Below are 26,790 nucleotides of genomic sequence, written 5' to 3' on the forward strand. Positions count from 1 at the left end.
ACAATCAAAGTGTCTGTCTGCACAGTGTCCGTCTGTCAGTCCGTCTAGTTCAGTGGTTCTCAAAGTTGGAAAGAGGAGTTAACATAGAGAGCATGATGGAAGAATCACTGCCCCCTCACACATAATGTTCTTCTAATGCGTGAGGCCGGGGGCCGCCATCTTTTCTTTTACTGTGTATCTTTTTATGTTACCGGTAATTTAGTTTGAAAGTGAAATATCAGTAAGTCAGTCAGAAAGCCAGTCAGTCAGTCAGTCAAAAAGCCAGTCAGTCAGTCAGTCAGTCAGTCAGTCAGAAAGCCAGTCAGTCAGTCAGAAAGTCAGCCAGTCAGTCAGAAAGCCTGTCAGTCAGTCAGGACGGTGTCCGTCAGTCCGTCTAGCATCAGTGAGACATCTCTACCATCCGCGTCGTGGCCCAGATGAATGTTGGTGAGAGCCGTGTCACTATGAGGAGCAGTCAGGTCAGCCGCCTAGCATGCCAGTCAGATGACTACGCGTGTGGTTATGCCTACGAGTGTGGTTATTGCCAGGAGACAGAAAGGCACGAGAGAGAAAGTGGAACACTGCACCCTTCTTCTTCTTAGTAGGCCTACCTACATTTTACGACTTTCTATTTAACTGCAATATTTACAGCGGAAGAGTGACAGGTTTATGTCTGTATATAATGTTAGCCTGGAAACCAGACAGTTCTGCCACAGGGAAAAAGAATCCCTGCAGGGGAGATTGGGTCTGGCACTCGAAGTTCCAGACTAATATCTAGTCAGTTACTATACTCACGCAGTGCTTCTCAACATGTGGGTTGGGACACCCCAGAGGGTCCACAAATGATTTTTTTTTGGGGGGTCCCCAGATGACAGTGAAGTGACAATTTTATTTAATTTAACCCATTCTGACCTGAGATCAGATTCATACGAGGTTTCCGCCGGACACACACTGGTCTGATGAACCCATTCTGACCTGAGATCAGATTCTAAAAATTTCTGTCGTTCTTCGATTTAAAAAAAATAGCAGACCTACAAGCTCGTAGCGCGCCACTCGGTGGCGCGCTATGAGCTTGTAGATCTGCTATTTTTCAATAGCTAAAGCATGACATGACGCTAACACCAAAATGGGTCCCCGTTCAGAATGGGTTAATAAAAAAAAGACCATTACTGCATCAAAACTAATCAACAAACATATATAGGCTATAAAAGAAAATATTCAAACCTTGGCCAAATTGTCAAAAAATATATCACAATAAATTGTTTTTGAAAATATCCGATTTTGTTTTCACAATATTTATCTGTGGAACCGAGTCAAACTCAAATCAGTTTCAATACTTTTATACATTTATTCTAGTAAGTTTTAAATTCCGGACTACTTTTTTCCACCACTGCGACCTCAGTTTACCTGCAGTCTAGTGTCTGTGTTCTAACTGTCGGGGGACATCAGACCCTCTGCCCCAGAGAGAGAGAGAGAGAGAGACGGGGTCGAAGTGTCATGGTTACCAAAACAGGAAACCTACCCGACTTGACTGTTGTCAGCAGAAAAAAGGAAAAAGAAAATAGACACAGAGGAAGAAGGAGATTCCTGTACGGAACACGAACCAGCTGACAGGAAACCCCGCTTTTATCAATCTCTTCACTTTGATTTCCTTTCTGGGGTGGAAGTGTTTTCAATGTGTTTTCTCTCACATGCATGGCTCTCCTAAAGTACAGTTTCTGTCTGTACCCGTTCCATGCCTCGCCCTAACACCACTGGTGCCCCATGTGTTTAGCCCATTTTGGTCTGACGTCGAAATTGTAAAAATGTCTTCTAAATCCTAAATATTTTCATGATTTTTCAAAAATAGCAGACCTACAAGTTCATAGCGCGCCACTCGGTGGCGCGCTATGAGCTTGTAGATCTGATATTTTTCAATAGCTAAATTATAACATGTTTAAAACACCAAAAGGGGTTCCCGCCCAAAATGGGTTAGATATGGATATGAGATTCAAAATATACATTGTATGTCTCCCCCAGGAAGCATGCTAGTGAAAATATTAGCCTGGCTAATAAGCCCAGACTCACATCACACAGGCATTTTTTTTTGTGCCAACGGCTGGTTCGCGTCTGGCTTTAGCCAGGCTTTGAAAATATTGCTGATCTAACTTGATAAGCCATCATCAAATGTTTCTTCATGCGTCCCACAACGGGTCCCGTACCCATTGTATAGGTAGTTACCAATGCCCTGCACTGCACAATCCTCATTGTTCATTAGTTAGTTTAGTCACTGTCGGGACAGAAACCTCCATATTTTAACGTTTTTTTTTTCTTTCTTTCATTGTGACGTAATGCCAAAGTTGATCATAGCATCACACTACAAGCAGTGGATCTGCCACTTTTGCTATTTTTGAATTTGAATCCTGAAAAAGTAACCGTTTGGAGGTTTCCCCCCGACAGAGATGATTTAATTCTGACTGAAATGGACCCACAGGATGTAAGCTATGCCCTCCTCACCCCCCCCCCCCCCCCCCCCCCCCCCCCCCCACTCGTCAGAGAGACACTCACACAGCAGGGCTGCTCCACAATGGCAGCTATATGTAGAAATATATTAGCCGCAGGGCACAGTCAGTCAGAGATCGTGGGATTAAAATGTGTGGCATTCCATGATGGCAAATGATGAAGTGTTGCAGGGGTGTTGAAAGATTGTTTATCAGCCAGAGAGAGAGAGAGAGAGAGAGAGAGAGAGAGGTGCACACAGAGATAGAGAGAGGGAGATTTTGTTTATATGCATTCCAAGAGCAAAAAATGTCATCGTTTGTTTCGTGTTAACTTTTATGCTCATTTTATATTTGATGTTACACAAATCATCTCTTTCTAGTAGGGCTATATGTTTCCCCTGCAAAAGAAGCCTGTTAGAGAGAGAGTGAGAGAGAGAGAGAGAGAGCCTGAATGACAGAAAGTGAGCGAGAGCTATAGAGAGACAGAGAGAGAGAGAGAGAGAGCTAGAGAGAGTAAGAGAGAGTGAGAGAGGGAGGGAGCTAGAGAGAGAGCGAGAGAGAGAGAGAGAGAGAGAGAGACACTCGGGAAGAAAGGGTGAAACACAAAACAGCTGCTATTAGGTACAGGGGAATGTAAACAGTTGATTGTGGCTGCATTATATTTAGAGAGCGTCAGTGAATGAATGCACAGCTAGCGGGAAGTTAAAATGAGATGAGTCCGGCTGCAGCTGGAGCTGTAATCATAGCTGCACAGCACCAGCGGACGGTGGAAAATACTGAAGTAAAAGTATCAATACTCCATTACATACAAGTAAAACGTACAGGCATTCAAAACTGTAAAAGTACGGTACAAAAGTATAGGCATCAAAATGTACTTAAAGTACCAAAAGTACAAAGTGGTCATTGTGTGGAATGTCCCATTTCAAATGTGTACAAATCTTTTAAAAATAGCAGATCAGCTACTTTCAAATGGTCTAAATGTGTATAGCGCAAGCGCAAGTGTTTAATGTATGTTTTGTAATAATAATCAAAATCTACAAAATAACTACTAACTAAGGTTGTCAAATAATTGTAGTGGAGTAAAAGTACAATATTTGCCTCTGAAATGTAGTGGAATAGAAGTAAAAGTACTGAAATTTGGACATACAAATGTCTGTCTGTCTGTCTGTAATCCACGTAACTCGAGAACCGTTCGCCCCACGGATTTCAAATTCGACACGCGCGAGCCACACTACCGCAGGGGGTGCAGTGGACCCACGTCTGTCCAGAATCGCTCGCCCCCAAAAAGGCCTCTGCCCGGGACTCTGGACAAGTCCCCTGCCCAGGGTCCAAATATGGAGCTGGCCTGTTCTGACATCATTCTGACGTCTGCATAGACTCCATATTTGGGCATGCCTGACAAAGAACTCCATATATGGGCATAAAAGGGACACAGACATAATATCTGGGTGTGGGGCATCCATTTTCAACTTGCATCGTTCCAAGTAGGCCAGTGCCCAACGGGCACCGCTGTAAAGGCCCCTCGGGCACCGCTCTAGTTACTTAACCCATTTTGGGGGCGGGAAACCCTTTTGATGTTATGTTATAATTTAGCTATTGAAAAATAGCAGATCTACAAGCTCATAGCGCGCCACCGAGTGGCGCGCTACGAGCTTGTAGGTCTGCTATTTTTGAAAACCGTGAAAATATTTATTTCAGAAAACTGGAGGATTTAGATTTCTTTTTTTTTTTTTTTTTCGAGGTCAGGCCTAAATGGGTTAAATAAAACGTACTGTATACTACGTTACTTTCCACCACTGCACAGTACAGACGTACACTGTGAGTTCCAGGAACATTAGTCTCCGGGGACGGCTATAACATCTCCCGCTACGTTAAATCCACATAATGCTCACATGTTGTCTAACCAGAAGAAACCCACAAACCTGCCTTGGACGACTTAACGTGGTGTGTTTTCTTTTCCCCCAAAACAAGAGTTTAGAAACATTTTGGGTCATGTTGAAAGCGGTTCTCACTCTGACTGAGCATGCGGTCAGGTTTGGAATGCAGCGACATTACATTACAATAGGGCCCTGAGATATTCATAACAGAAAGAAAGACGTTTCTTTGAGAAGATTTATTAATATATATAGATATATAAATCACACCCGTGTGGAGTGAGGGGCGCTCTTATCATCATACATCATCATGACGTGAAATAGACACTGTTTATTTGCCCAGACACTCTGACGTCAAATTCTCCATTCATTGTCAATGGGAATTTGTGTAGGACAAAGTTTGTGGACAGACACCAAAAGCTGGATATAGGAGGGGCTAGTGCCCCTGAAAACAAAAACAAATTGCTACTGGTTATATTTCTGCTGCTTTCTTCTTACATTCCTGCAATGTAAGTGAAAACGATCGAGAGACTATACGTAATCAGTTTGAACGTGGGCCAGTTTTTTTTGGGTGGGATAATCTGAATGTGTGGAAGAATGCTCAGTCCTTACTCAACTGTAGCCCCCCTCCCCCCCCGGTGTGGCGCGCTGCCTTGAGGATAGACAGTGAACCACACTGTTAAGCAACACTCCACGTTGCGAAGATGTTTGAAATGTTAGAAGTTAGGAAAAACACATCGTCTCTGCCGGGGTGGAAACCTCATATCTCCAAAACTGGTACTTTTCAGCATTCAAATTAAAAAAAGCGTCAAAAGTAGCAGATCGACAAGCTTGTGGACTTGTGGATCTGCTACTTTTGATGCTTTTGTGTGACGCTGTGCGGCTGTAGTATGATCAACTATGGCCGTTAATTTAAAATAAAAACAAAAGGCTAAACTATAGAGATAAGAGGTTTCTGCCCAACAGCGACGATATGAAAGAATGAAAAGCAGGGCCTAAACTATTCTAGGTCATATAGCTGAGGTGACCTGAACGACCACAATCTTTTGGGAGGGGGGTTATTATTGGAGCTGCATGCTTGCACACTCCAGGAAGTATAGGGTGCGCCGGCCCACACTGGACCCGCCGCCTAATTGTTTTCCAACTGTGAAGTGCACAGTCAGCAGAGATGTGCCATAACAGTCCAATATCGTTGAAACCTTGTATCTCCATTTTCATTATTTCTTTATTGTTTTCATAAATGAACGCCCTATGTGTTAGCCTACTTAACTCGCGATAATAGGCGACATGTTAAGTTGTAAGATTGGCTTCTTTTTTTTGCAATATTTTTACAAAATTCTTAAAATCATATATTTTAGTTTTTTGCTTTTTGTTTTACCTATATGCTCAAAACAGGGACACCAGGTTGAAAATCTTTAAGATTTTCTGTTTATGGGTTTTATAAATATTGAACAAATGACAATAGTAGATAGATAGCATTTTATGTAGACATAGCACTCTATAGTATAGTATAGTTTCATTATATAGATATTTCCACTGTTTGCCACAGCGTCTGCCAAATGCCTAAATTGTAAATACATAAAGAGATTGTGACTACATTGGATCCATTGGAACGCAGGTTTTATACAAGGACATACAAGGTTTTCCACCCGACACAGCCACGATATAAACCTGATATGCAGTCGTACGCCATGTGTATTTGACAAGGCAGTCTAGACCAGCCTCCATATCCACCAATACAACAATAAACTGAGCAATTAAAACAAAGTGGTTGCACCAGTGGTTATCCCAGCGTGACCCACCGCCAACCAACCTATCCTGGCACTGGGATCCTTATTGCTTTGTCAAATGCACACATTGAAAACTGGTAAAAAAATAAAGAATAATAATGTTAAATCGACACTTTCTTCCGGGGCTATATACACACACAACGGTCGCTTATGTTTCGCTATACTAAAGCAGGGGGGGGTGCAGCAGTAAATGACGGCATTAAGTCGTTAAGTTTATCACCACAAACAAAGAAAAGGCAAACATTGTGTTAAGTAAGTCATTATGCTGAGCTCAAAGCTCAAGAGTGTTGACACTGTTATGGGACATTATGGCCTCCCTTTTGTCACAATGGATGGAGATATGGCTGCTGAGTTTACCACCTTTTTAACCGTGCACCCCGGCCCGCAGACGAGAACCTGTATACCAGAGACATTTTTAACCGTGCACCCCGGCCCGCACACCACTGACTAAAAGCCTAATATCTCCCGTGCCCAATTAAGGGGGGGTGGGGTTCCCCTCTAGGCTACTTGATAAAATGACTCACGTAAGACTCACACAGGACATTTAGTCAATGGTGTACACACACACACACAGCTACAGATATACTGAATGCAGTGTAAACAAGAGCTATCAGCCACCGTTCCCTTACAACAGGGCAGTATCACAGCACTATGGAAAGATCTACAGGAGAACTGAATGGGGGGGGGGGGATAAAATGGAATCAGAGGCTATATATACACGCACACTCTGTCTCTCTCACACACACACACACACACACACACACACACACACACACACACACGCACACGCACACGCGCACACACGTGCATTCCACTGCCATGATAAGTATTTGAACAAAAGGCGTATTATCCTAGAGGGATAGAGAAGACTCTGTGTGCTGATCAATGGGCTTCATGTGTTACTGATCAACAGTCAGTGTGATGCACGTCTTGGCCTGCAGGGTTCCTCTCTCTCTCTCTCTCTCTCTCTCTCTCTCTCTTGACAACTACTCCTCTCTCTACTGTCCATCTGCTGCAGTGCACATACGTCTCACTGAGAGACAGTCTCAGACAGGTACAGTTACATTTCATGCGCTGCGCTGCCAGATTTAGTGAGAGAGATTTAAGCAATATAGTATATAGTTCTTCCTCCGCCACTTTTTCTTCTTTTCTATTCCACGATTTTTGTATCCTATTTTTGTCACCCAGTGTCAATTGTCTAATGCAGTGGTTCTCAACCAGTGGTCTGTGGACCACCAGTGGTCCTTGAGGCGGTCCCAGGTGGTCCCCAGCTAAATGATGGAGAGTTGGACCCTTATTAGATCTTTAACCCATGTATATCTTTAACTGTCTTGAGAGTGTATTAAATACACTTTTTTTTTTTTTTTTAAGATATTTTTTTGCGGCTTACGCCTTTATTGATTTTTTTTTAAGGGACAGACAGTAGGCTGACAGGAAACGGGAGAGAGATGGGGGGATGACATGCGGTAAAGGCCGTGTCGGGTCCGGGAGTCGAACCCGCGGCACACCGCGACTGGATCACCAGTCCGGTGCCCAGACCGTTACGCTACGGCCTGGGCCGTATTAAATACACTTAAAAGTGAATTTAATGTTACGCTCTCAGAGTTAAATTATTGTTAAACATCAGCATTACCTAAAGTTTTCAAATGTATAAATAATCTTTCGAAAATAGAAGATCTACAAGCTCACAATGCGTCGTATCACAACGCATTGTGAGCTTGTAGATCGGCTATTGTCAAATGGCCAAAATGTATATGTATATATAAGTGGTTAATGTATGTTTTGTAATAATTGATAAAAATCTACAAAGTAACTAGTAACTAAAGTTTTCAAATCATTCTAATGGAGTAAAACTGTACTTAAGTACAGTACTTAAGTACATGTACTTGGTTACTTTCCACCACTGCTTACTGTACGACTTGCATCATCATGTTTCATCATCAACCTCCACAGAGGGCGAAGGGCTGCGGTCGGTCCGTACGGATTTGTACACCAACGTTGAGGGTGATCGGAATCGATATATATATATACAGTACAGTTCACCCAGATATTTATTTATAGCGACACATGCTTTATGCACCCGCCGGGTGTATTTACAGCACACCCTGCATGGTGTGCACATGCTGTAGCAATGTGTAGCCTAAGCCATTTAACCCCGACTAACCTCAGTGTACGTAACCCAGGGGTCTGCAGTGTTTCTTTCAGACCCCAGCGGGCCCTTATAGCTGAGAGTCAGTGAGATGAAGCATGCAGGGACCCCCCCCCCCCCCCCCCCAGCCCCCACAATCGTATACAACTGTGTTGCAGATTAAACCCTTTCATATATTTCATAAATAGACGTGTTTGACGGCACTATCATCAGTGTATGTTGAATTAATGTTAATGTGTATATATTGAGACATTTTACCACTTAAACCCTTAATACTTAGTAAACGTGACCTCTGTACTTGATCTGCTCCTTTTACCTCTACTATAGACTCTACACCAAGCTATTTTTTGTCTAAAGTGCTCCTCGGAATAGGGATGTTGGTGTTCCTATCACGCAAAGATTTGGCACCCAGCCCTGTAGTAACTCTGAGGGTCCCGCGGACCCCCTGTGTCAATTATCGAATGTGATCCTGGGCTCTACACACCCTCCGCCAACCTGGGGAGGCAACGGACTGGAACTCATGCTTCCTTCATGCATGAGTGTCCAAGTTGCTCCTTTACACCTGACAGGGGGGAGTTTCCCCGGCCGGACGTAATGCGTGGAAGGAACACGTTATTCCAACCAGTTCCTTTCTCCTCCATCAGACCAGGATTACTGCATGTTTTTTGTGAGGGTACCTACCCTAGGGGACACGGGGAGAACATGCAAACTCCACACATATGGGCCCTTTCGACAACCCCGCCTCGGGTCAGGGCACTGATGAGGAGGAGAGGACACGCCCCCAGCGTCCCCAGCGGGAATCGAACCCAGGACCTTCTAGCTGTGAGGCGACAGCACTACAGACTGTGCCACCGTGCCCCTCATCACCTTAAACTGGACTATGAATAGGCCTTAACACTAACCTTAACCGACCTACCTCACCCAGGATTGGACCCTAGATATCATGCTCCGCCTTCTTTATTGCGGTTCAGACATTGTTGGGATCAACAGAGAAGATGTATTTTAACGATTGCTCCTTTAAAAATGTCAAATTTCTGTGAAGCAAATGTTGCTCGTGGAAATGGAACTGAGGCTGAAGGACTGACTGAGAGTTGCTGCCAAGTTGTGGTTCACTTCTTCCTGTGGTGACAAGTTTAGAGAATGTAATGTAACCACCAACGGGTCAGGGTGAGAGTGTAGCTTACACACACGCACGCACGCGCGCAGTCACGCATGCACGCACGCATGCGGCACGCACGCACATGCACACACACACAGGATATCCCTAAATCAGTGGTTCTCAATAATTTTCATGTCAAGAACCCCCAAATTCATCATGTATTTAACCATATAGATTATAGACCCTTGTCTGAAGAACATGTTGTGCCCAGCCACCACCCAGCCACCACCCCGATAGGCCACGATAGGCAAAGATTAGTGTTGAAAAGCTTCAAGATTTTTCAAAAAGTGTTCTAAAATAGAGCTTGTGTATCTGCTATTTAAAGTCAAGTCGAAATTCGATTTAAAGTACAAAATAGGCTTAAAGTGGATACCATTATCCTTATCCTATATAACTAATTTAGCCGGGGACCCCCGGAAGCCTCTCAGGGACCCCTCGGACCACAGCCCTAAATCACCACAGACCTGCATTCGGGATTCTGCATATAATATAGCAAGGACATGTCAATCAATGCATGTCAATCAGTGCATGACGTTGATTAGTGAATATCTCAGCGGCAGAGCTGGCTGTTGATGACAGATGGATCAAAGCAGGGACAGCGGGAGGTTGAGCGGCCGCTTGGGATCAGGTTCGATCCCCAGGCTCCCCCTGGGTTAGTGTCAAAGTGTTCTCGAGCAAGACTACTGAACCCCTAACCGCTCCCGATGATGAGCAGGTCGCTGCCAGGCATTGTTTCCTCTGCTGTGAATTGGTGAATGCAATGCATGCACGCGGCAAAGTGCTATAGGAGAAAGGCGCTATATAAATGCATTGCACCGATTGCCATTCATTTTTGTGCCAGTCCGGAACCAACTCGTGATGGCGAGTGGAAGACATCTTGGCAGGGGGCCAAAGGGTGACAGCGCGTGGGGGTATAACTGGTGGAGCGACCTCATTTTCCGAATAAAAGGCAGTTTACATAACACCTCTGTCTCCCTCCGACACTGAGATTTGGGCAGCTGCTACTGCTGGGCCTGTGTGGCCTTCACATACTGTATCATCGCTGTCGGGGCCATAAACCTTGTATCTATTTCATGCATTTTGTTTTTACGTGTATTCTTGGCCCGTTTCATACTTAGTTGTACACAACAGTGTAAACGACTGCAAATATAGCAGAACTAGGAGTTTGCAACGTGTCGCCTTGTGGCTGTTTTAGCTGTTCTTGAACCACGTTGAACTACTACTGAAAATTAGTACAGGTTGCTAGGTTACGTTGGTCTGTGGACTTTATACATATTTATGCAATGAAAAGCGCTGACAAGAGCGGTGTGACTAAATCATAATTTCATGTGGATCCACTGGAACACATTTCCTGGAAAGTTACACATTTCCTGGAAAGTTACACGGTTTTCGGACATATGAGGCACATATGAGGTTTCCGCCGCGACCAACGACAACAAGACTAACGAGAAAGAGAGAGAGATCCCCTCAGAGGAATTCACTTCTCCAACGTCACCAGGCAGCGACCGACCAACCAACCTCTCATCTTGTGTCTCACATCAAGGATGAAGGTTGCAGGGGGCACTTTTCCATGGGTGCTTCCAAAATAAAAGACAGGCGAGGAAAAGTCCTCACGAAGCCAAATCTAATAAATGTACAAACACTGAGATCAGCGCAACAGTGTAATTGTCATTAACTCGCCAAAAGAAAGAGAGAAAACAAAGCAATTACCATCGAGAGAATACAGACACGGCTCTGAAATGTTCCCTTCACCTTCAAAGCAGAATGTATGACAGTGGCGGAAAGTAAACAAATTTACTACACAAATACGCCACAAGTCTGGGATTCTTTTACTTCTACTTTCCTCTGCATCTGCGGAAAATATTGTAAACTTTATACTGCTACAATTATGTGAAAAACGTATAGTTGCTTTGTAGATATTTATTATCATCACAAAACGGATATTAAAAACTTCAGTCACATTTTATTATAGTTTGGCTATTCACAAATAGCCGATCTACCAAGCTGATATGAGGCTGAGCTTGTATTTTTCAAAGACTGACACATTTTGAGAACTTCTGAAAAAACTTTTCTGCATAAAGAGGTCTTTTATCTTAGGTTGATATGTATTGTGTACTGCCTGTACTGTGACAACTTATAACATAACAGGTAGGCTACTTTATGCACTAAAAGCACATATTGAAGCCGATACCTTTGTACAATGTGACACTCCGTGCTGGACTGGGATCACAAAAATCCACAGCTCTGTGTAGTCCGAGAGTGCTCTGGTGTTTTCATTGGCAGCGTTCGCCCGCCCAGACCTACTGACGGGACAGACCCGCATAGCGGGAACCAGCTTATCCCCAAATGTATTTCCTTTCCAGGGACTGGAGAAAGCCGAGACTCACCATGGCATGTAAATGGATTCCTCCCTGTTATGGATTAGCGTGTCTCCCAATGATAATGTTTTTGGAAACATCGCTCAGGAGAGGGAGAGTGAGACACGCTCTCTCTCACACACACATACAATGGAGACGAGACTGTTAAAAAGAATACATATTTTGTTTTCTTTTTTTCTTAATTTTTATCCCACGATTTTGTAACCCAGTTTTTTTTTTTTTTTTTCACCCAGTGCCAATTATCTAATGTAATCCTGGGCGCTACACTTCCTCTGTCAACCTGGGGGGGCAGCGGACTGACCTCATGCCTCCTTCTATGCATGAGGAGTCCAAGCTGCTTCTTTTCACCTGACAGGGGGGAATTTCCCCGGCCGGACGTAGCGCGTGGAAGGGACACGTTATTCCGACCAGTTCCTTTCCCCTCCATCAGGTGCCCCGGCTGGCCAGGGGGAGGTAGTTTTCTTTTGTGAGGGTATCTACCCTAGGGGACACGGGGAGAACATGCAAACTCCACACAGAAAGGCCCTTTCGCCAACCCCCGCCTCGGGTATGGGCACTGATGACGTGGAGGAGGGAACACGCCGCCAGTGCCCACTAGCTGTGAGGCGACAGCACTACCAACTGTGCCACCGTGCCCCAATGCATACATCTTTTTTTTATTACAAAAGCAACACGTTGGGTTCATTTGGACCTTGAAAGGGTCAGTATACAGTATGTCTACATATAGGCTTGCTTAGGAATTATGGACGACCGACTGGTCGGTCCCTGGAGTCACTGACTCCTGGGACCCCCAGGGGTCCCAGCTGTAACCACTTTGGGGAAAATAACCATTCTACAAGTTCACAATGCATCGTATTCGCGACATGTTGTGTGCTTGTAGATCTGCTATTTCTGAATTTGTTCATGAAAAGTCAAGATTTGGTGAAGATTTTGAATAATTCTGACACATTTAAAAATGTCCAAGGGCTGCTCCTTGACTCTAAACGGTTTGACACGGCGTTGGAACTGTGTAGGAGGAGGAGGAGGCGGTTTTTAGGAGCGCTGCTCTCTGCGTTGTTTCCGCTTGGCACTTTTAACGAACAGCTGAAATATAAACCAGGAGAGAGGCCTGAGTGAGTGTGATTTGAGTTACGCCCCTGCATGCTCGCACAGCTCTGCTGCAGGGAGATTGATTTCATGGCTCGCATTGTCCAGTGGGGGTTTCGTCTTAATAAAAACAAAAAAAGGCTCGCAGTTGCACCCACTCTGCCGTAAAATGTCGCCCCCCCGGAGATGATGGCGAGTTCATAAGTTCAAGAATACGACCGATAAACTAAACGGGACGCAGTGGGTGTAGAACTCAAAGATAAACATTTACAAACAAATGTTTGTTGCTGGAATAAAGTAGTTAAATTGAACATATTAAAGCAAGGTCAGGTCAAAATCCACATAAACACTTAAGATGTATAATAAAAACACACAAGAGTTACATGTCACACATAATATTACCACCCCAAAAACTCCCCTTTGAGTTATCAAATAGTAAATAGATGATCTAATTCCCACACGTTGAGCTTTGGGAGCACAGGGAGGAGATATTTCATCAGTGGACCGGCCTTTTTTAGAGACCTCCCGAGACCAGGCATCATCTGTCATAAAGAAGGGAGGCAAAGCATTTTAATCTCACATCTGCTCCTCGTTACCATTCCATGCAATAGAGTGAGAGGAGAGGAGAGGACAAAAGGAGAGAGGAGGAGAGGGAGAGCGGAGGGAGAGTATATCCATTAGGGGCCAGCTAGCATAAACAAAAACAACTCGCTGCTAGAATCCAAGAATTGAAGTGACACACTGTGTTCCTCTTGTGAAATCAGATAATTATCAAGACCTCCGTCCTGACCACGATGTCCGCCTTCACCAGTATGCATTAAAACGACGTCTTGCACATCGTCAATCACAGAGCGAGAGAGCCACTGCAGTCGTTTTGTGGCGCTGCTCCCTCCTCAAACATCTCCCGCACACCAAACCTAAATGTTATTTCTCTCCTGCTGCCTCCATTACTACAAACATTAACACAGTGTTCCTGTCATTATCTCATGGCACACACCTTTACAGAAATGTTTGTGGCTGTTTTATAACTACATCCAGACTCGGAATTGTATTATTAGAGAGGAATTTGCACAACTTTTAGTTGAGTCAACTAACTCGTGGTTGGAATATTATTTACATACTTTCTTCAAGTGTGCACACTATTCTTATCGTGCGGCGCAAGATTGTGACAACGCTCACAACGCGCCGCGAAAGATGCGCCGCGTGGCTAGCTTGTATATACCGGTATACACTATTCATGCAATTATTTTTTTACAACTCTCCCTTTGATCTTTGGTGACATCGAAGGCCTGGGACCTGAGCCACTACTTTTGTGCGACACTCTTAGATGATGAAGTAGAACATTCATTTACGAAAAAACTAAAGAAAATAAAAACATTTGAAACACTGAGATACAAGGTGGATACGAGATACAATGGTGGAAGGTATACATATTGTCATTTGGGGCGGCAGTGGCTCAGGGGTAGAGCTAGTGCCCCGGTAGAACAGCCGGGTGGAAACCGCGAGGTTCCCAGGCCTCCGCCAGTGTTAGTGTCGAAGTGTCCTTGAGCAAGACTCTGTCTGAACCCCAAATTGCTCCCGATGTGCAGGTTGGTGCCTTGCATGGTTTTCTCCGCCATCGGTGTGTGTGAATGTGTGTGTGAATGGGCGAATGTATTGCACAATCTATGCACCATTTACCATTTGGATCCAAGCACGACCACTGTCTACCAACCTAGACCTAGATCCTCTAAGCATGCAGTTAAATCACGTCTGTGAAGATTCGATACACGACCAAGATATACCCATGTACCTATCTAAAATACTTCCTTAATGTTAACCCAGCACAAACAAGGGACTAAAGTATTTTCGCTCCTATGCCACCAAAATGTGGAATGCCCTACCAACAGTCATTAAGACATGTGAATCCCTTGACTCCTTCAAAACCACTCTCAAAGGGCACCTACCGACGGCTGCAATTCGAAACGGGCCCCTGTAAAACCTGAACCTCCCTTTTTACCTCCTTTATGATGAATTCCTGTTTTTGCTATACAGAAGTGTCTATTTGTATGTCTAAATGTTTTGATGATTTGAACAAGGTGGACCCTCTTGTAAACATGTGTAATGCTTTATTGGGTCGTCCACTCACAGTTAACAGTCTTTGTATTGAGTTGTGCTTGAAATGTACTGTAATTCTGCAAACTGTATTTCAATCAATCAATCAATGTTCCCAATGTACTGTATGTCAGTAGCACTGGAAGCTTTTTAGAGAGCAGACCGCTGGTACATGACTTGTACACATTCCTTGATCATCATCGGGGACGCACGTGATCCACAGCTGGAGCTCGCAGCTGGAGCGCCGCGGTTAAAGGAGAACTTAGGTCATTTTCAACCTTATCTTCATCTGATGTTGGTCGTCAGTCGTCACTAATGCTCATCATAAGATGGCATCACTTCCATTTACACACCGTGTCTCATTGGTGAGCTATCAACATCATCGATGGGTGATTCCAAGCTAACTATCCGTGCTGTGCTGTGCTGTGCTGTACTGTACTGTACTGTACTGTACTGTACTGTACTGTACTGTACTGTACTGTACTGTACTGTACTGTACTGTACTGTACTGTACTGTACTGTACTGCCTTTCTCTTTCTGGACAGTTAGTTGTTTTTGTTTTTTTCATCTTGTTTGAAATGACCAAACCTGCCTACCGATGATGATGTCACTAGTAGGCAGGTTCCTGAACGGTCCAACGGCCTCCTCTGAGACACAGACGCCCCTTTTCCGCCAAAATAACTTTCGTTCTAGAATTTGAATCTGTATCTTCCAACCTGAATTGTGACACGCTCACTTTGATTCCCTCTTCAGGGCAAGAAGAAGTCCTTTTTTGGTTCCAGCTCCGAACCAACTTTTAGAGATCTGAACCAAAATTAGACGGGAGGGGGGGGGACGGGGGACGGAACCGGTTCAACCCCAGTGGAAAAGGGGCCAGACTGAATTGACTGAGAACGGAGTGGCATTCCGACGAACCGCCACGCCGACGATGTGGCTTCCGAGTAGGGACAGGGTTAGTAATCGGAATATCTGTGTGTAACCGATTAACAGAAATGGTGACATCTTTATAATGAGCATTACTGAGGAGCAATGTTATGAAGATAATGGTTGAAAAGGGGTGACAGACAGTTAAAGAAATATCATCTCTTACTCTTGAAGTCAATGAAATTAGAGTACATACAGCTGCAACAGGTACAACATTCTCCAATGTGATGCTTATTTAAGTGAACATCCGGGATGCAGGAGCCTAATTAATACACACACACACACACGCACGCATGCACACACACACACACACACACACACACACACACTGTATGTACAGTATATACTGTACATGAACATATGCATCCTTGTATACACATTACACACGCACATGCACACACACGCTCTCGCACGCGCACACACACACACACACACACACACACACACACACACTGCACGACTACAGAAGACAGAGGCCTGCCTGTTTAACAAGTAGGTCAGACCAGACAGAGAGAGAGAGAGAGAGAGGGAATGAGTAGCTAGCATCATAGTCTCTTGTATGACACAAAGCAGATATGATGACACTGAATAATTATGTAATTTCCATTCCATGGTACTAATAACACCAATGTGTTTGGTTATGTGACTGTACACACAGGAAGTGTTCATTTGACTCTGAGAGCGTACAGTAAGTACTCTCAACTCAATGCTTAAATTAACACCCAGCATGTGTTCTATAAGTACACACAGACTAAGTATACAGTATATCATGTCAGTGGTTCTCCAGGTCTCAAAGACCCACAAGGGTTCTTGAGGGGGTTCCAGGGGGGCCCCAGCATCTTTTTCAGTTGGGGGTCCATGGCCAAATCAATATTAATTTGGAATTGGGGGTCCTTTTGACCACCCGCTTCGAATGTTTTGAAATGATAATCACTATGTTCTTATCAAGAGCATGCAATGGAGCCAGTATATGGACATTTCCTACATATAGCCTACTGCCTACCACGAGTATAGGAGACTAGGAATTACTGACGCCGATGCGACACTACAGCGCGAAACTGTGCTATACAACAACTTTGCTTTATGTTTACTTACGTGGGTGGTTAAGGCTGTTAGGGTTAGGATTAGTCTGTCTGTGTGGAGTTTGCATGTTCTCCTCGTGTCCCCTAGGGTAGGTAAAAACATGCAGTAAGTAATCCTGGTCTCAGTCTGAACTACCTCCCCCTGGCCAGCCGGGGCGCCTGATGGAGAAGAACTGGTCGGAATAACGTGTTCCTTCCACGCGCCGGGGAAACTCTCCCCTGTCAGGTGAAAAGAAGCAGCTTGGACTCCTCATGCATAGAAGGGAGCATGAGGTCAGTCCGCTGCCCTCCTCAGGTTGGCAGAGGAAGTGTAGCGCCCAGGATTACATTAGATAATTGACACTGGGTGAAAACATTTGTTGCAAAATCGTGGGATAAAAATTATAAAAATAAGTAATAGGGTTATAGTAGTCGGACAACGCGCCAGAACATACAGATAATGGTCTCGATAAGAACATATACAGATAATCGGCTTTCGAAGCGGCTATTTTGACATGGAAAATGCTTGAGAAACCACTGCATTATAATACGGTGACTTAATTGGGGACGGTGGTCTCACTCACCTGGGGGCAGTCTTTGATGTAGTGGCCCTTGTTGAAGCACAGGTGGCACAGGTAGTTGGGCGGGGGTCTCTTGCTGGGCTTCCGCGGCTCCGAGGAGAGGGAGAGGTCCGAGAAGTGGTCCGTCAGGGAGTTGAGGCCGTCCACGATGTTGTTGAGCGAGCCGTACGGCGACACATTCTTGTACACATTGTTGTTTAACGCCTGCATGGGAAGAAGACACGACAAAAATCCATTTAAAATCGGCCTCAGGTCTTAATGTATTGTAATGTATGTTAATATAATGTGTTTTGTATGACACTGACTCTTGAATTACAAAGTTTTTTACGCGAAGAAGAAGAAGAAAAAAAGAAAGAGGTTGATATATTATGGAGATGCAATGTTTCTGTCTGTTCAGTAGATTTGAGTCTTATACAAACAGCACACTGGCAACTATCACTCTGAGCTTAATTCAGGATGAAAAATGTAATCATTTGTTGACCGTTGACAGTAGGCCTGTCACAATTATTTCATTATCATCCAATCGCAATCATATTTGCATAATCGTCATAACCGTGTCCACATTGAATCTACAAGCCGATCTAGACGCTCAAAATGCTTTTTGCTTGTAGATTGGCTGTTTGTTTCCTCCATTCATATCATAAAGTATAAAGTTATGTGTCATATCTGCCCTGTTGTGCCTTTTGTTTATGGAGCCTAAAAGCCAAACGGAATGGAATTAATTGTCATTCATTCACATGTTCCCATGTTCAACGCCAAAAACACAATTAAATTGCAGTTATTTGCGTGACAATTAACCGTCAAGTAAAATGTGCAATGGTGACAGCCCTATAGTTGACAGCCCCACTGAGCTTCACGATAACGTCACACCCGGTTACACAACATCATCGTTGTATTTCTGGTCCAGTGTTTGAGACATCATTATAGTTTAAAAACCACCCTTTTCGCCGTGTGTGCTCTCTGTCCTATTTTCTCTCTCGTAGAAAAAAGGAAGAAGAGAAGAAAGAAACAGAAACAAAAAAAAAGAAGATCATTCCTCTCATTAAATGCAGAACATCTGGCGCGAGGCCCAGATGTGCTTATGAGCTGGAAAAGTACTGAGCATGTCCACAGAGAGAGACACAGGACTTTACAGAAGGATGAGTCACCACTCACCACACACGCACGCACACACGCACGCACGCACGCACGCACGAAGAGAGGCATGGCTTCTTCTTCACCAGCCTGTTGAGTATCAGCACTCCCCCACCACCACCACCACCACCACCACACAGGAGGTCCTGCTATAGCCACGGGTGTTTGTACACTATAGTCCACTGGTTTACCAAACACTGGGTCGGGACCCATTTGTGGGACGCGGACACTTTTGTGGGTGCCTTTATTTATTTTTGTTTCCCACATTTTGTGTTTAATTATTAGGCCTACTATTTCAAAAACTATTTTCCAATAATTTCATGAAGAAATAAAAGAAAAATCTAAGGAATTCCATGAATTAGAAAAACCAATAAGAGCGAAGCGACACGTTGTGAGCTTGTAGATCTGCTATTTTCACTAGTTTGGGTCCCGGGGAAAAAACTTGAGCTGAAAAGTTTGGGAACCACCGATATTGTCCCTTGTTTTAATTTCAAGGAATCACTCAAAGTGAGGTCAGGGCACCCCATGGGGCCCTTGATGGGGATTCAGGCGGTCCCCAGCTAAATGTATCAATAAAATCAGTTCAACCTCTTTAACCCTATTTCATATGTCAGCTGTTCAAAATGTATGTTTTTGAAAAATGTGGAGTAATCTCAACAATTTTGGAATAATCTTGAAAATGTCAGCAACGCATACGGCGGTCCCTGTCTGGCATGAAATCATTTCATGGCAAAGGTCCTTGGCATGAAAATGTTTGAAGGCCTCTTCAATAGGCCACGGTCCATTGGTCCATTTGGTTTTCGAATATCCGAACTATAACTATTTAGTGCCGGACCCCCTGGAATCCCCACAAAGGACCCTCGGACGGACGGGGGCCCCGGACGGACCACACTTTGAGAACCACTGCTGTGTAGTCTGCCCTGAGTTGCACTAAAGCAGTGTTGCGTGCCATCGGCCCAAACGGATTCATACAAGATGCCCTCAGAAGGGATATGAAAAACAGAATGGCAAGAATGTGGCTTCTTTTTTACCTCGTCATTCATATTCATATAAACATACTGTATAAAGGACTTGAGTGACTAATGTGACACGTGAATTAATCTATAAATCTTTACACGACCCACTACTTAATTAAACATGTTATGACGGATGGTGGAATATACTTTAGAAAACTATAGCCATCACACACACCACGTTAAATCTTTGCCAGTAGTGTCAAATAAAAATGTTGTCAAATAAAAATGCTGTTAAATAAAAATGTACGTCGCTAAAGAAAAGACACAATTTACAGCTGATGTCTGTCTATGGGTGACAGTAACGGCTCTCCCTAGGTGATAGTCGTGATTCGGGAAGCAATGTTATTGCTATTTCTACTGTTGCATAGCACAGAAAGTTTGCTCTTTGGCAACCTGGCCGCACACTGTCCAAGCCTTTATCTAACCAGGCTGCGAGGTTTCTTTTCCTAACGTGTTCCAGCTCCAAGACTCATGTTCATTTATTGGATCTGCCTAGGCTAAATCAAATATTACTGCTCTTTTGTTTGTGATGCTTTCCATATGCCATTAATTCCACGTCTTGGCTCGTGCAGTGCAGTGATATTGTGCTATGCTTCGCCACCCCTCTGTGGAGATGTGTTTAGTGGAGTGTTGTTTTTTCTTCTCCTCTAAAATACGCATACAAATCTGAAGAAGAAATTAAACATTGTTCATTTATAAGCCTTGTCATTATGTACATTATGAGACCGAGACCACCTATAGCGTCCACCCAAAGGAAACATGTACACACATCTGCAAATAGTATGTGAGCATGTTTATTTATTTTGTGTGTGTGTGTGTGTGTGTGTGTGTGTGTGTGTGTGTGTGTGTGTGTGTGTGTGTGTGTGTGTGTGTGTGTGTGTGTGTGTGTGTGTGTGTGTGTGTGTGTTACTATACTTGTTGGGTGTCCCTGCAAGTATAGTAGAAGGTCCTCACAAGAAAACCATTTGATTTATGGTTAAAACAAATATTTTTAGAGATATGTTTACAATTACAAATATCAGCTTGTGGTTAGAGGTTAGACATTTTAGAGGTTGGGTTTAGGGTTGGAATTATGCCTATACTTAGTTGTGCGCCATGTCGTGCACCGGAAAATAGCCGATCTACAAGCTGATTGCCAGCCTGTTGATCTGCAAAAACTCTACAAGTAAAAATGGCATTCATAAAATCGCCGCCCTAATATGTTGACGTCCTCACAAGTGCGTGCGTGCACGCGTGCTGACAAACTGAGAACCAAACTGGTCCAGAGTAGACCTCATATAGCTGTAGCCACATATACCAGAGAGCCGCGGACGTTTTCTGCTGTCTCCCAGTTTCCTTTCCGGGTTTTTAGACAGCTGGTGGATGGAAATTAAGCTCCACCTCCGCGGCTGACTGCCGCGGAGGAGAGCGTTTCCGGGAATCTGGCCGTCGCGGCAACCTGCCGCGTGGGTGGAGCTTCTTTTCCATCCACCAGCTGTCTAAAAAAAAAGAAAAGAAGCTGGACGACAGAGAAAACGTCCGCGGCTGTCGGCTCAGGTGTGGAAACCCTGTATCCAGGCCATCTGATGATGAGAGTGTGCGACACGTACCTCTCATCTCTGGAGCTCAGAGAGATGAGATTCTCATCTGTCTGAGTTCCAGAGATGAGAGGTGTCGCAACCCCAGGGGGTAAACACACTCGTTGTCTTTAAATGATGGGTGCGTGTCACCTTGAAGGTGTCACTGCTTGGCTGTTCAGAGCATTGGCTCACAAACATTTTCATGTCAATTTGTCATCCCAAATTTATATCTATTCGGGCAGCGGACCGCCATCCGAAAAGATTTTGTTCCAGGGCCCGGATTGGTGTTCATTTATTCCCCACACAATTTTACCAAATGTTTAGAGAAATACATACAAGCTCACAACATGTTGGATTTGATATTTTGAATTATATAAATTACGTTTAAACTAGGGTTCAAGTGGTTAAATTGATTTTGATGCTATATCTACTCATTTTGCTGAGGCCCCCCTGGCTGGAACCCCCTCAAAGACCCCTGGGGGTCCCTGGGCCCCATGTTGAGAACCACTAAAGTATATAAAAAATATACAGTATATACACTGTAAATTGTGAAACACATTGCCTCATCACACAAACTACAAACCGTGATTATTCTTTGACAATCTGTGAAGCACAACCACACACACTTGTAGTGAAAGCATTGTTCTGGGACAGAGTGAAGAAAGAGTTAAATCATAAAAGGCAAACTGCTGGCGCTGGTGGTGGTGGTGGTGGTGAATGCCATCTTTTTGCAATTCTGTCTAAATAATGGAAATGCATAACATTTGAGGGAACTGTACAAATCATATTCTTAACTCATCTTCTCGGAGAGGTTCACATGAAACACTTTCATTCATATATTCTTTTTCTTTGAACAGATTTGCTGCATGATCTTCAATAGCAAGTACAACAGCACATTACTCATCTCCCATGATCAAATCACCACAAGTGGTTTATTTTACTTGCCCTTGATCTTAGGTTGCAGAAGAAAAAGAAAGAAAAGGAAAAAAATAATCCCCAACTGTTTCCAGAATGTTGAATGTGTGTTCTTTTGGTCTGAATCACTTTAGACTGCAGAGGATCGTATGGCATTACACACAATGACCCTTAATGTACGTATAACCAACTTCTAACACGAGACTCTTTCATGTTAGAAAACACTTTGAAAGGCCTCTATAATTACCTCGCGTAATGAAAGTACACTAGACAGAAATGTTGAATAATGTCACTGCTCCTAAACCACTGGTTGTCAACGCCGGGTCCGCGGACCACCAAATGGGTCCTCTTTTACGGTTCTGTAACTTGAGTGTATGTATGGGTCCATTATCTGGCTCCATCTGTACACTCTCAGAGTTAAACGAACACTGAGGATTTTACAGTTTAGGTTGGGATTTAAAAACAGTTAATGCAGTTAACAGTGAGTTAACACAAAATAATGCATTATCCAAAGCAGGGGGTCCATGATATTGAGTCTCTGAGAATCACTGTCTTAAACAATAGCTAACAGTTTAATTAACCCATTCTGGGCAGGAAACCCTTTTGGTGTTTTAACTAAGCATTATGTTATACTTTAGCTATTGAAAAATTGCAGCTACGAGCTTGTAGGTTTGCTATTTTTGAAAAATCGTAAAAAGTTTTTTTTATTTCGACGTCAGGCCTAAATGGGTTAAACACAGGCACACATAAAATCAAGTTAGACAATTAGCCGTTTAATCAAGAAGCTGCTATTTCACACACTATATTTCTCTGATTCCCTTGCATGCTGGGGAGGATAACCATGTGTTCACAGCACTGCACACACAGTGTATAGAGGCCTGATCCTGTGAGTGTCAGGTTTGTTCCCCTACTTCCCTCGCATACATTATTGGCATATTTGTCTCTAAAATTAAACGTAGCAAATGAAAATAGAACGTATGCAAACAAGCGCTGGTTGTGTTTGCTCAAGCGAAGCTCTATTTGAAGAAGAATCTCTGAAAGTGTATATGTCAGCAAGACTGTTTCATATACTGGGGAGAGGTATATACGTAGGCAGCAGCCAAACTCCCTCACAGTCTCAAAATACTGTCTCTCTCTCATTATACAAAGCATATTGCATATTACAGACAGACAGACAGACAGACAGACAGACAGACAGACAGACAGACGCGCGGCGTCACGCTCCTACAGTACGTGTGGCACGCTCAAGTCTGGACCCAGAGATTACTGTCTATGCAGTAAGTAACAGTTTGTCATCAGTTTAGAACCACCAAGCCTGGCCTGGGCCGGCTTAACGGTCCAGCTGCATGACAGTGTGTCGCGGGTTCGAGTCCCGATCCCGACGAATTTATAGCTGTGTCTTCCCCCCATATCTCTCTCCCTGCTTCCTGTCTTCCTGTCTGTACATAAAGGCAAAAGGCCTAAAAAAACCCACCAAGCCAAGTACAGTAACAGAATGGAAACAGCTCTATCAAAACAGAGACATGTATTACAAACTGTCTTTATGAGGCTGTTTAAAAATTAATTAATTATGGAAATTAGCCTTTAATGTATGATAGGCTATAATGTTTGAGAATGAGAACTGTCCAAATACAAAATGTTCTAAACTATAATCTCCAGACAGAATTAATACTTATTGCAGGTGGACCAGTATAGGGCTATAGGCTATGCATTGGCTACATTCTGGACATGATGGATACTTCCTTTTCCACATAAATATCATGGCGGTTATGTGTAGCTTTACCTGAATAGCCTATGTTGTTGTAGTACACAGTTAGTGTAAAACATCTCTCTCAGTCTCAGAACAAGCACCCGATTCGACACACGGTGCACATCATGCAACACATACAACAAGCAAAGATCCGAATCTAAAACTCCCCCCATAAACTAACTACTATACACAGCCATGCACTATAGCTGTCTGACTCTGCAAGACTGCAAGTCCTTTTCACACTATACTTCACCTCGTTCCGCTGAAGCTGGAAGAAGTTGTTGAGATAGTTTGAGTTCAGAGAGGAGCTCAGGTCAGCTGCGGGAGTCTTGCTGAAGTTGAGCTCCGGGTGCTGCTGCTGCTGCTGGGTCTGGGAAGAGTTAGGCTCGGGTCTGAAGGCGTCAAACGCGCTCGTCTGGTGGGTGTCTTGCAGGGACAGATAGACCCAGTTGAGGAGCTGATGTGCGGGCTGGTACACCGAGGCACTCGTGTCTATGGCAGACAACAAGCTCATCTTTCCAGCGGGCTAAGAGAAGTGGCCTGATCCGCCACAGATTCCTGGAAGTCCGCCGATTTTGTGCCGTTCTTTCCCCCCCCCTCTTCCCGTTGGTTTACCCCCCGGCCGTTGGAAATCACTGCTTTTGTGTTCCCGTAAAGACCCTATCGTTCCTCGGAGAGCTGGGAACCTAGTAGTCCCCAGTTAAAATACCGTTACGCAAAAGTCATTGCTCTAACATGTCAGTATATACAGTATATAAAAAAAACGTTTCACCCTCACCCATGGTCCGTTATCTGCCTTTATTGCAGCGGAGCAGCGAGAGACTCACTCATTGCATATGCAATTGGGACGGTGGCGTGCGTCACGGGGGGACGCACGCGAATGAGCGCTGGCTTTCAAAGTTTTAGCCTATGACTGGTCCAAAACGACTGGCCTCTCTGGCTCCTCTCATAATCTTATTTAGTAGCCTCTACATTTAGTTTCCTCGACGTCCTGGGTAATCCATATACAAGCAAGAAACACAATAAAGTTATGAATTTCAATTTACCGGTAGCTGCACTGTCTGTATTCAACTTTACGCCATATATCCATGTGGGATTGCGTCTGTGCGCGTATGCAGGGAGGGCCGGGTGGATAGGGAGGGGAGGGGGTTTGTTTATTTAGGCATGTAGAGGTGATTTATATAATTAGTATATTAACATCATATATAGGCTACTTATTAATTTGAGTTTTCATAGCCATAGCAGGCTATTTACTTATTAGGGAGTGTGAGTTAGTAATAATTATTATTATTATAATAATAATAATCATAATTGTGATTATTATTATTACCAGTAAGACGCCCTGAGGGCGAGAAGCACGCATCCGCCTGGCCTGGGTGACAGCAGACTGCTGGGCGAGCGCTGGGGCTTTGGCATGAGGGGTCAGATCGACATTTGTATTTTGAATCATGTTGTACATTTTATATATTTTTTTATATACTGCAATCATGTCTACTGTAAATTATTTATATCTTGTTATAATGTCTTTATTGTATTGTAGAGGCCTCGTATAAGCCCCCAGCCGCTTCTGGCCTCCTATAGCTCCTAGCACTTTCCCTTTTTTATTTGTATGCTTTAATGTATATGTAAAAAAGTTTGAATGGATAGGTATCAAATGGGTAGGTCAAAAGGGAGACATCGAAGAGGAAAGACGGATGGGGAAGGATCAACATATGGAATGTCAGAACGGGTCAGCTCCAAAGGTTTGAGGTCAGATCCTTGGGTCAGATGTAGAGTTGCTGGCCGGCTCCATATACGATCTGTATATATACGATTCTAGGTGATGATCCAGTCTTCTCTATGGAGACAGCCATATATGGCGTGACCTGTCACGAGGCGTAATACTGACGGCCATATATGGTGGTGTGACGGACGGATCGACTGACAGGTTTCGCAGGGTTTCATAGTAATCTATACATTTTAAGGTCAGGATACCGAATGCATCGAATCAGGATAGAGAACTGCATACAGAGAGCAGTGCAGGATAAACAAAATGGGAAGAATGATCGTGCAGACGCAAACAAATTAGTTCTCTCTTCTGATTGGCTGAAATGTGTAAATCACCTGAAAATGTATTTTCTGCTCTCTAAAAACCGGGACAGACCCCTATTACTGAAAAAAATAAACAATTATTACTATCAGCATATTGAGCATATATATATATAGCCTATATAACCTTTTCGTTCAATGTGATCTTAGGCAGGCAGTAATGGTCCAACCTCAAAGCATCTGACAGGCATGATGGAAGCTCTGAATGCTGTCAATGGGGCTCCCTCTTGTGGTGAACAGGCAGCATTGTCACTCTTCAAAATAGTCTGTTGGCATGATTCATGATTCATTACGTTTTAGTACTAAAGCCTCAATTCAATACTTATATATATTTTTCTATATAAAATACAGTTTGGTATAAAAACGTAATAAGTAGATACAGTATTTGTCTTGTGACATGTTTATCAATTCAATTCAATTCAATTCAAAGGCATGAGAAAACATACGTTTACATTTCCTAAGCAAAATGTGGAACAATACGATCAAAACAAAATGTATGTACAATTAAAGTCAGAATCTCCAGTAAATCATTCTATGTACCGATATCTCTCGATGCAAATAGTGCAGGAATACACACAATGATGATTAGTATAGTCTTCAGCAGTGGTGGTTCCCAAACTTAATGTCAAGGACCCCCAAATTGACACTAATAAGCCCACGGACCCCCATTTGAAGAGATGTCAGGAGACAGGAACCCCCATAAGAGAAGATGTTTACGGCTCTAGCAGTGATTCTAAACCATTTTCATTTCATGGACCCCCAGTTTGACATGC

General features: G+C 43.7%; 1 protein-coding gene across 1 annotated transcript in view; it reads right to left on the minus strand.

Moving 5' to 3' along the window:
- zcchc24 (zinc finger, CCHC domain containing 24) overlaps positions 1 to 24,782 on the minus strand; it is a 74,028-nt gene extending 49,246 nt beyond the window's left edge. The window contains exons 1-2 of the mRNA XM_083774374.1: positions 24,183 to 24,782; positions 17,559 to 17,759 (exon numbers count right to left, since the gene is read on the minus strand). Of these exons, the coding sequence (XP_083630500.1) occupies positions 17,559 to 17,759; positions 24,183 to 24,443 (462 nt within the window). The 5' untranslated portion in view covers positions 24,444 to 24,782. The remainder of the gene's footprint in view (positions 1 to 17,558; positions 17,760 to 24,182) is intronic.
- Positions 24,783 to 26,790: the final 2,008 nt, after the last annotated feature.

The sequence above is a fragment of the Protomyctophum parallelum genome, assembly GCF_964188405.1.
Source record: "Protomyctophum parallelum genome assembly, chromosome: 10".
Classification (NCBI taxonomy): Eukaryota; Metazoa; Chordata; class Actinopteri; order Myctophiformes; family Myctophidae; genus Protomyctophum; species Protomyctophum parallelum.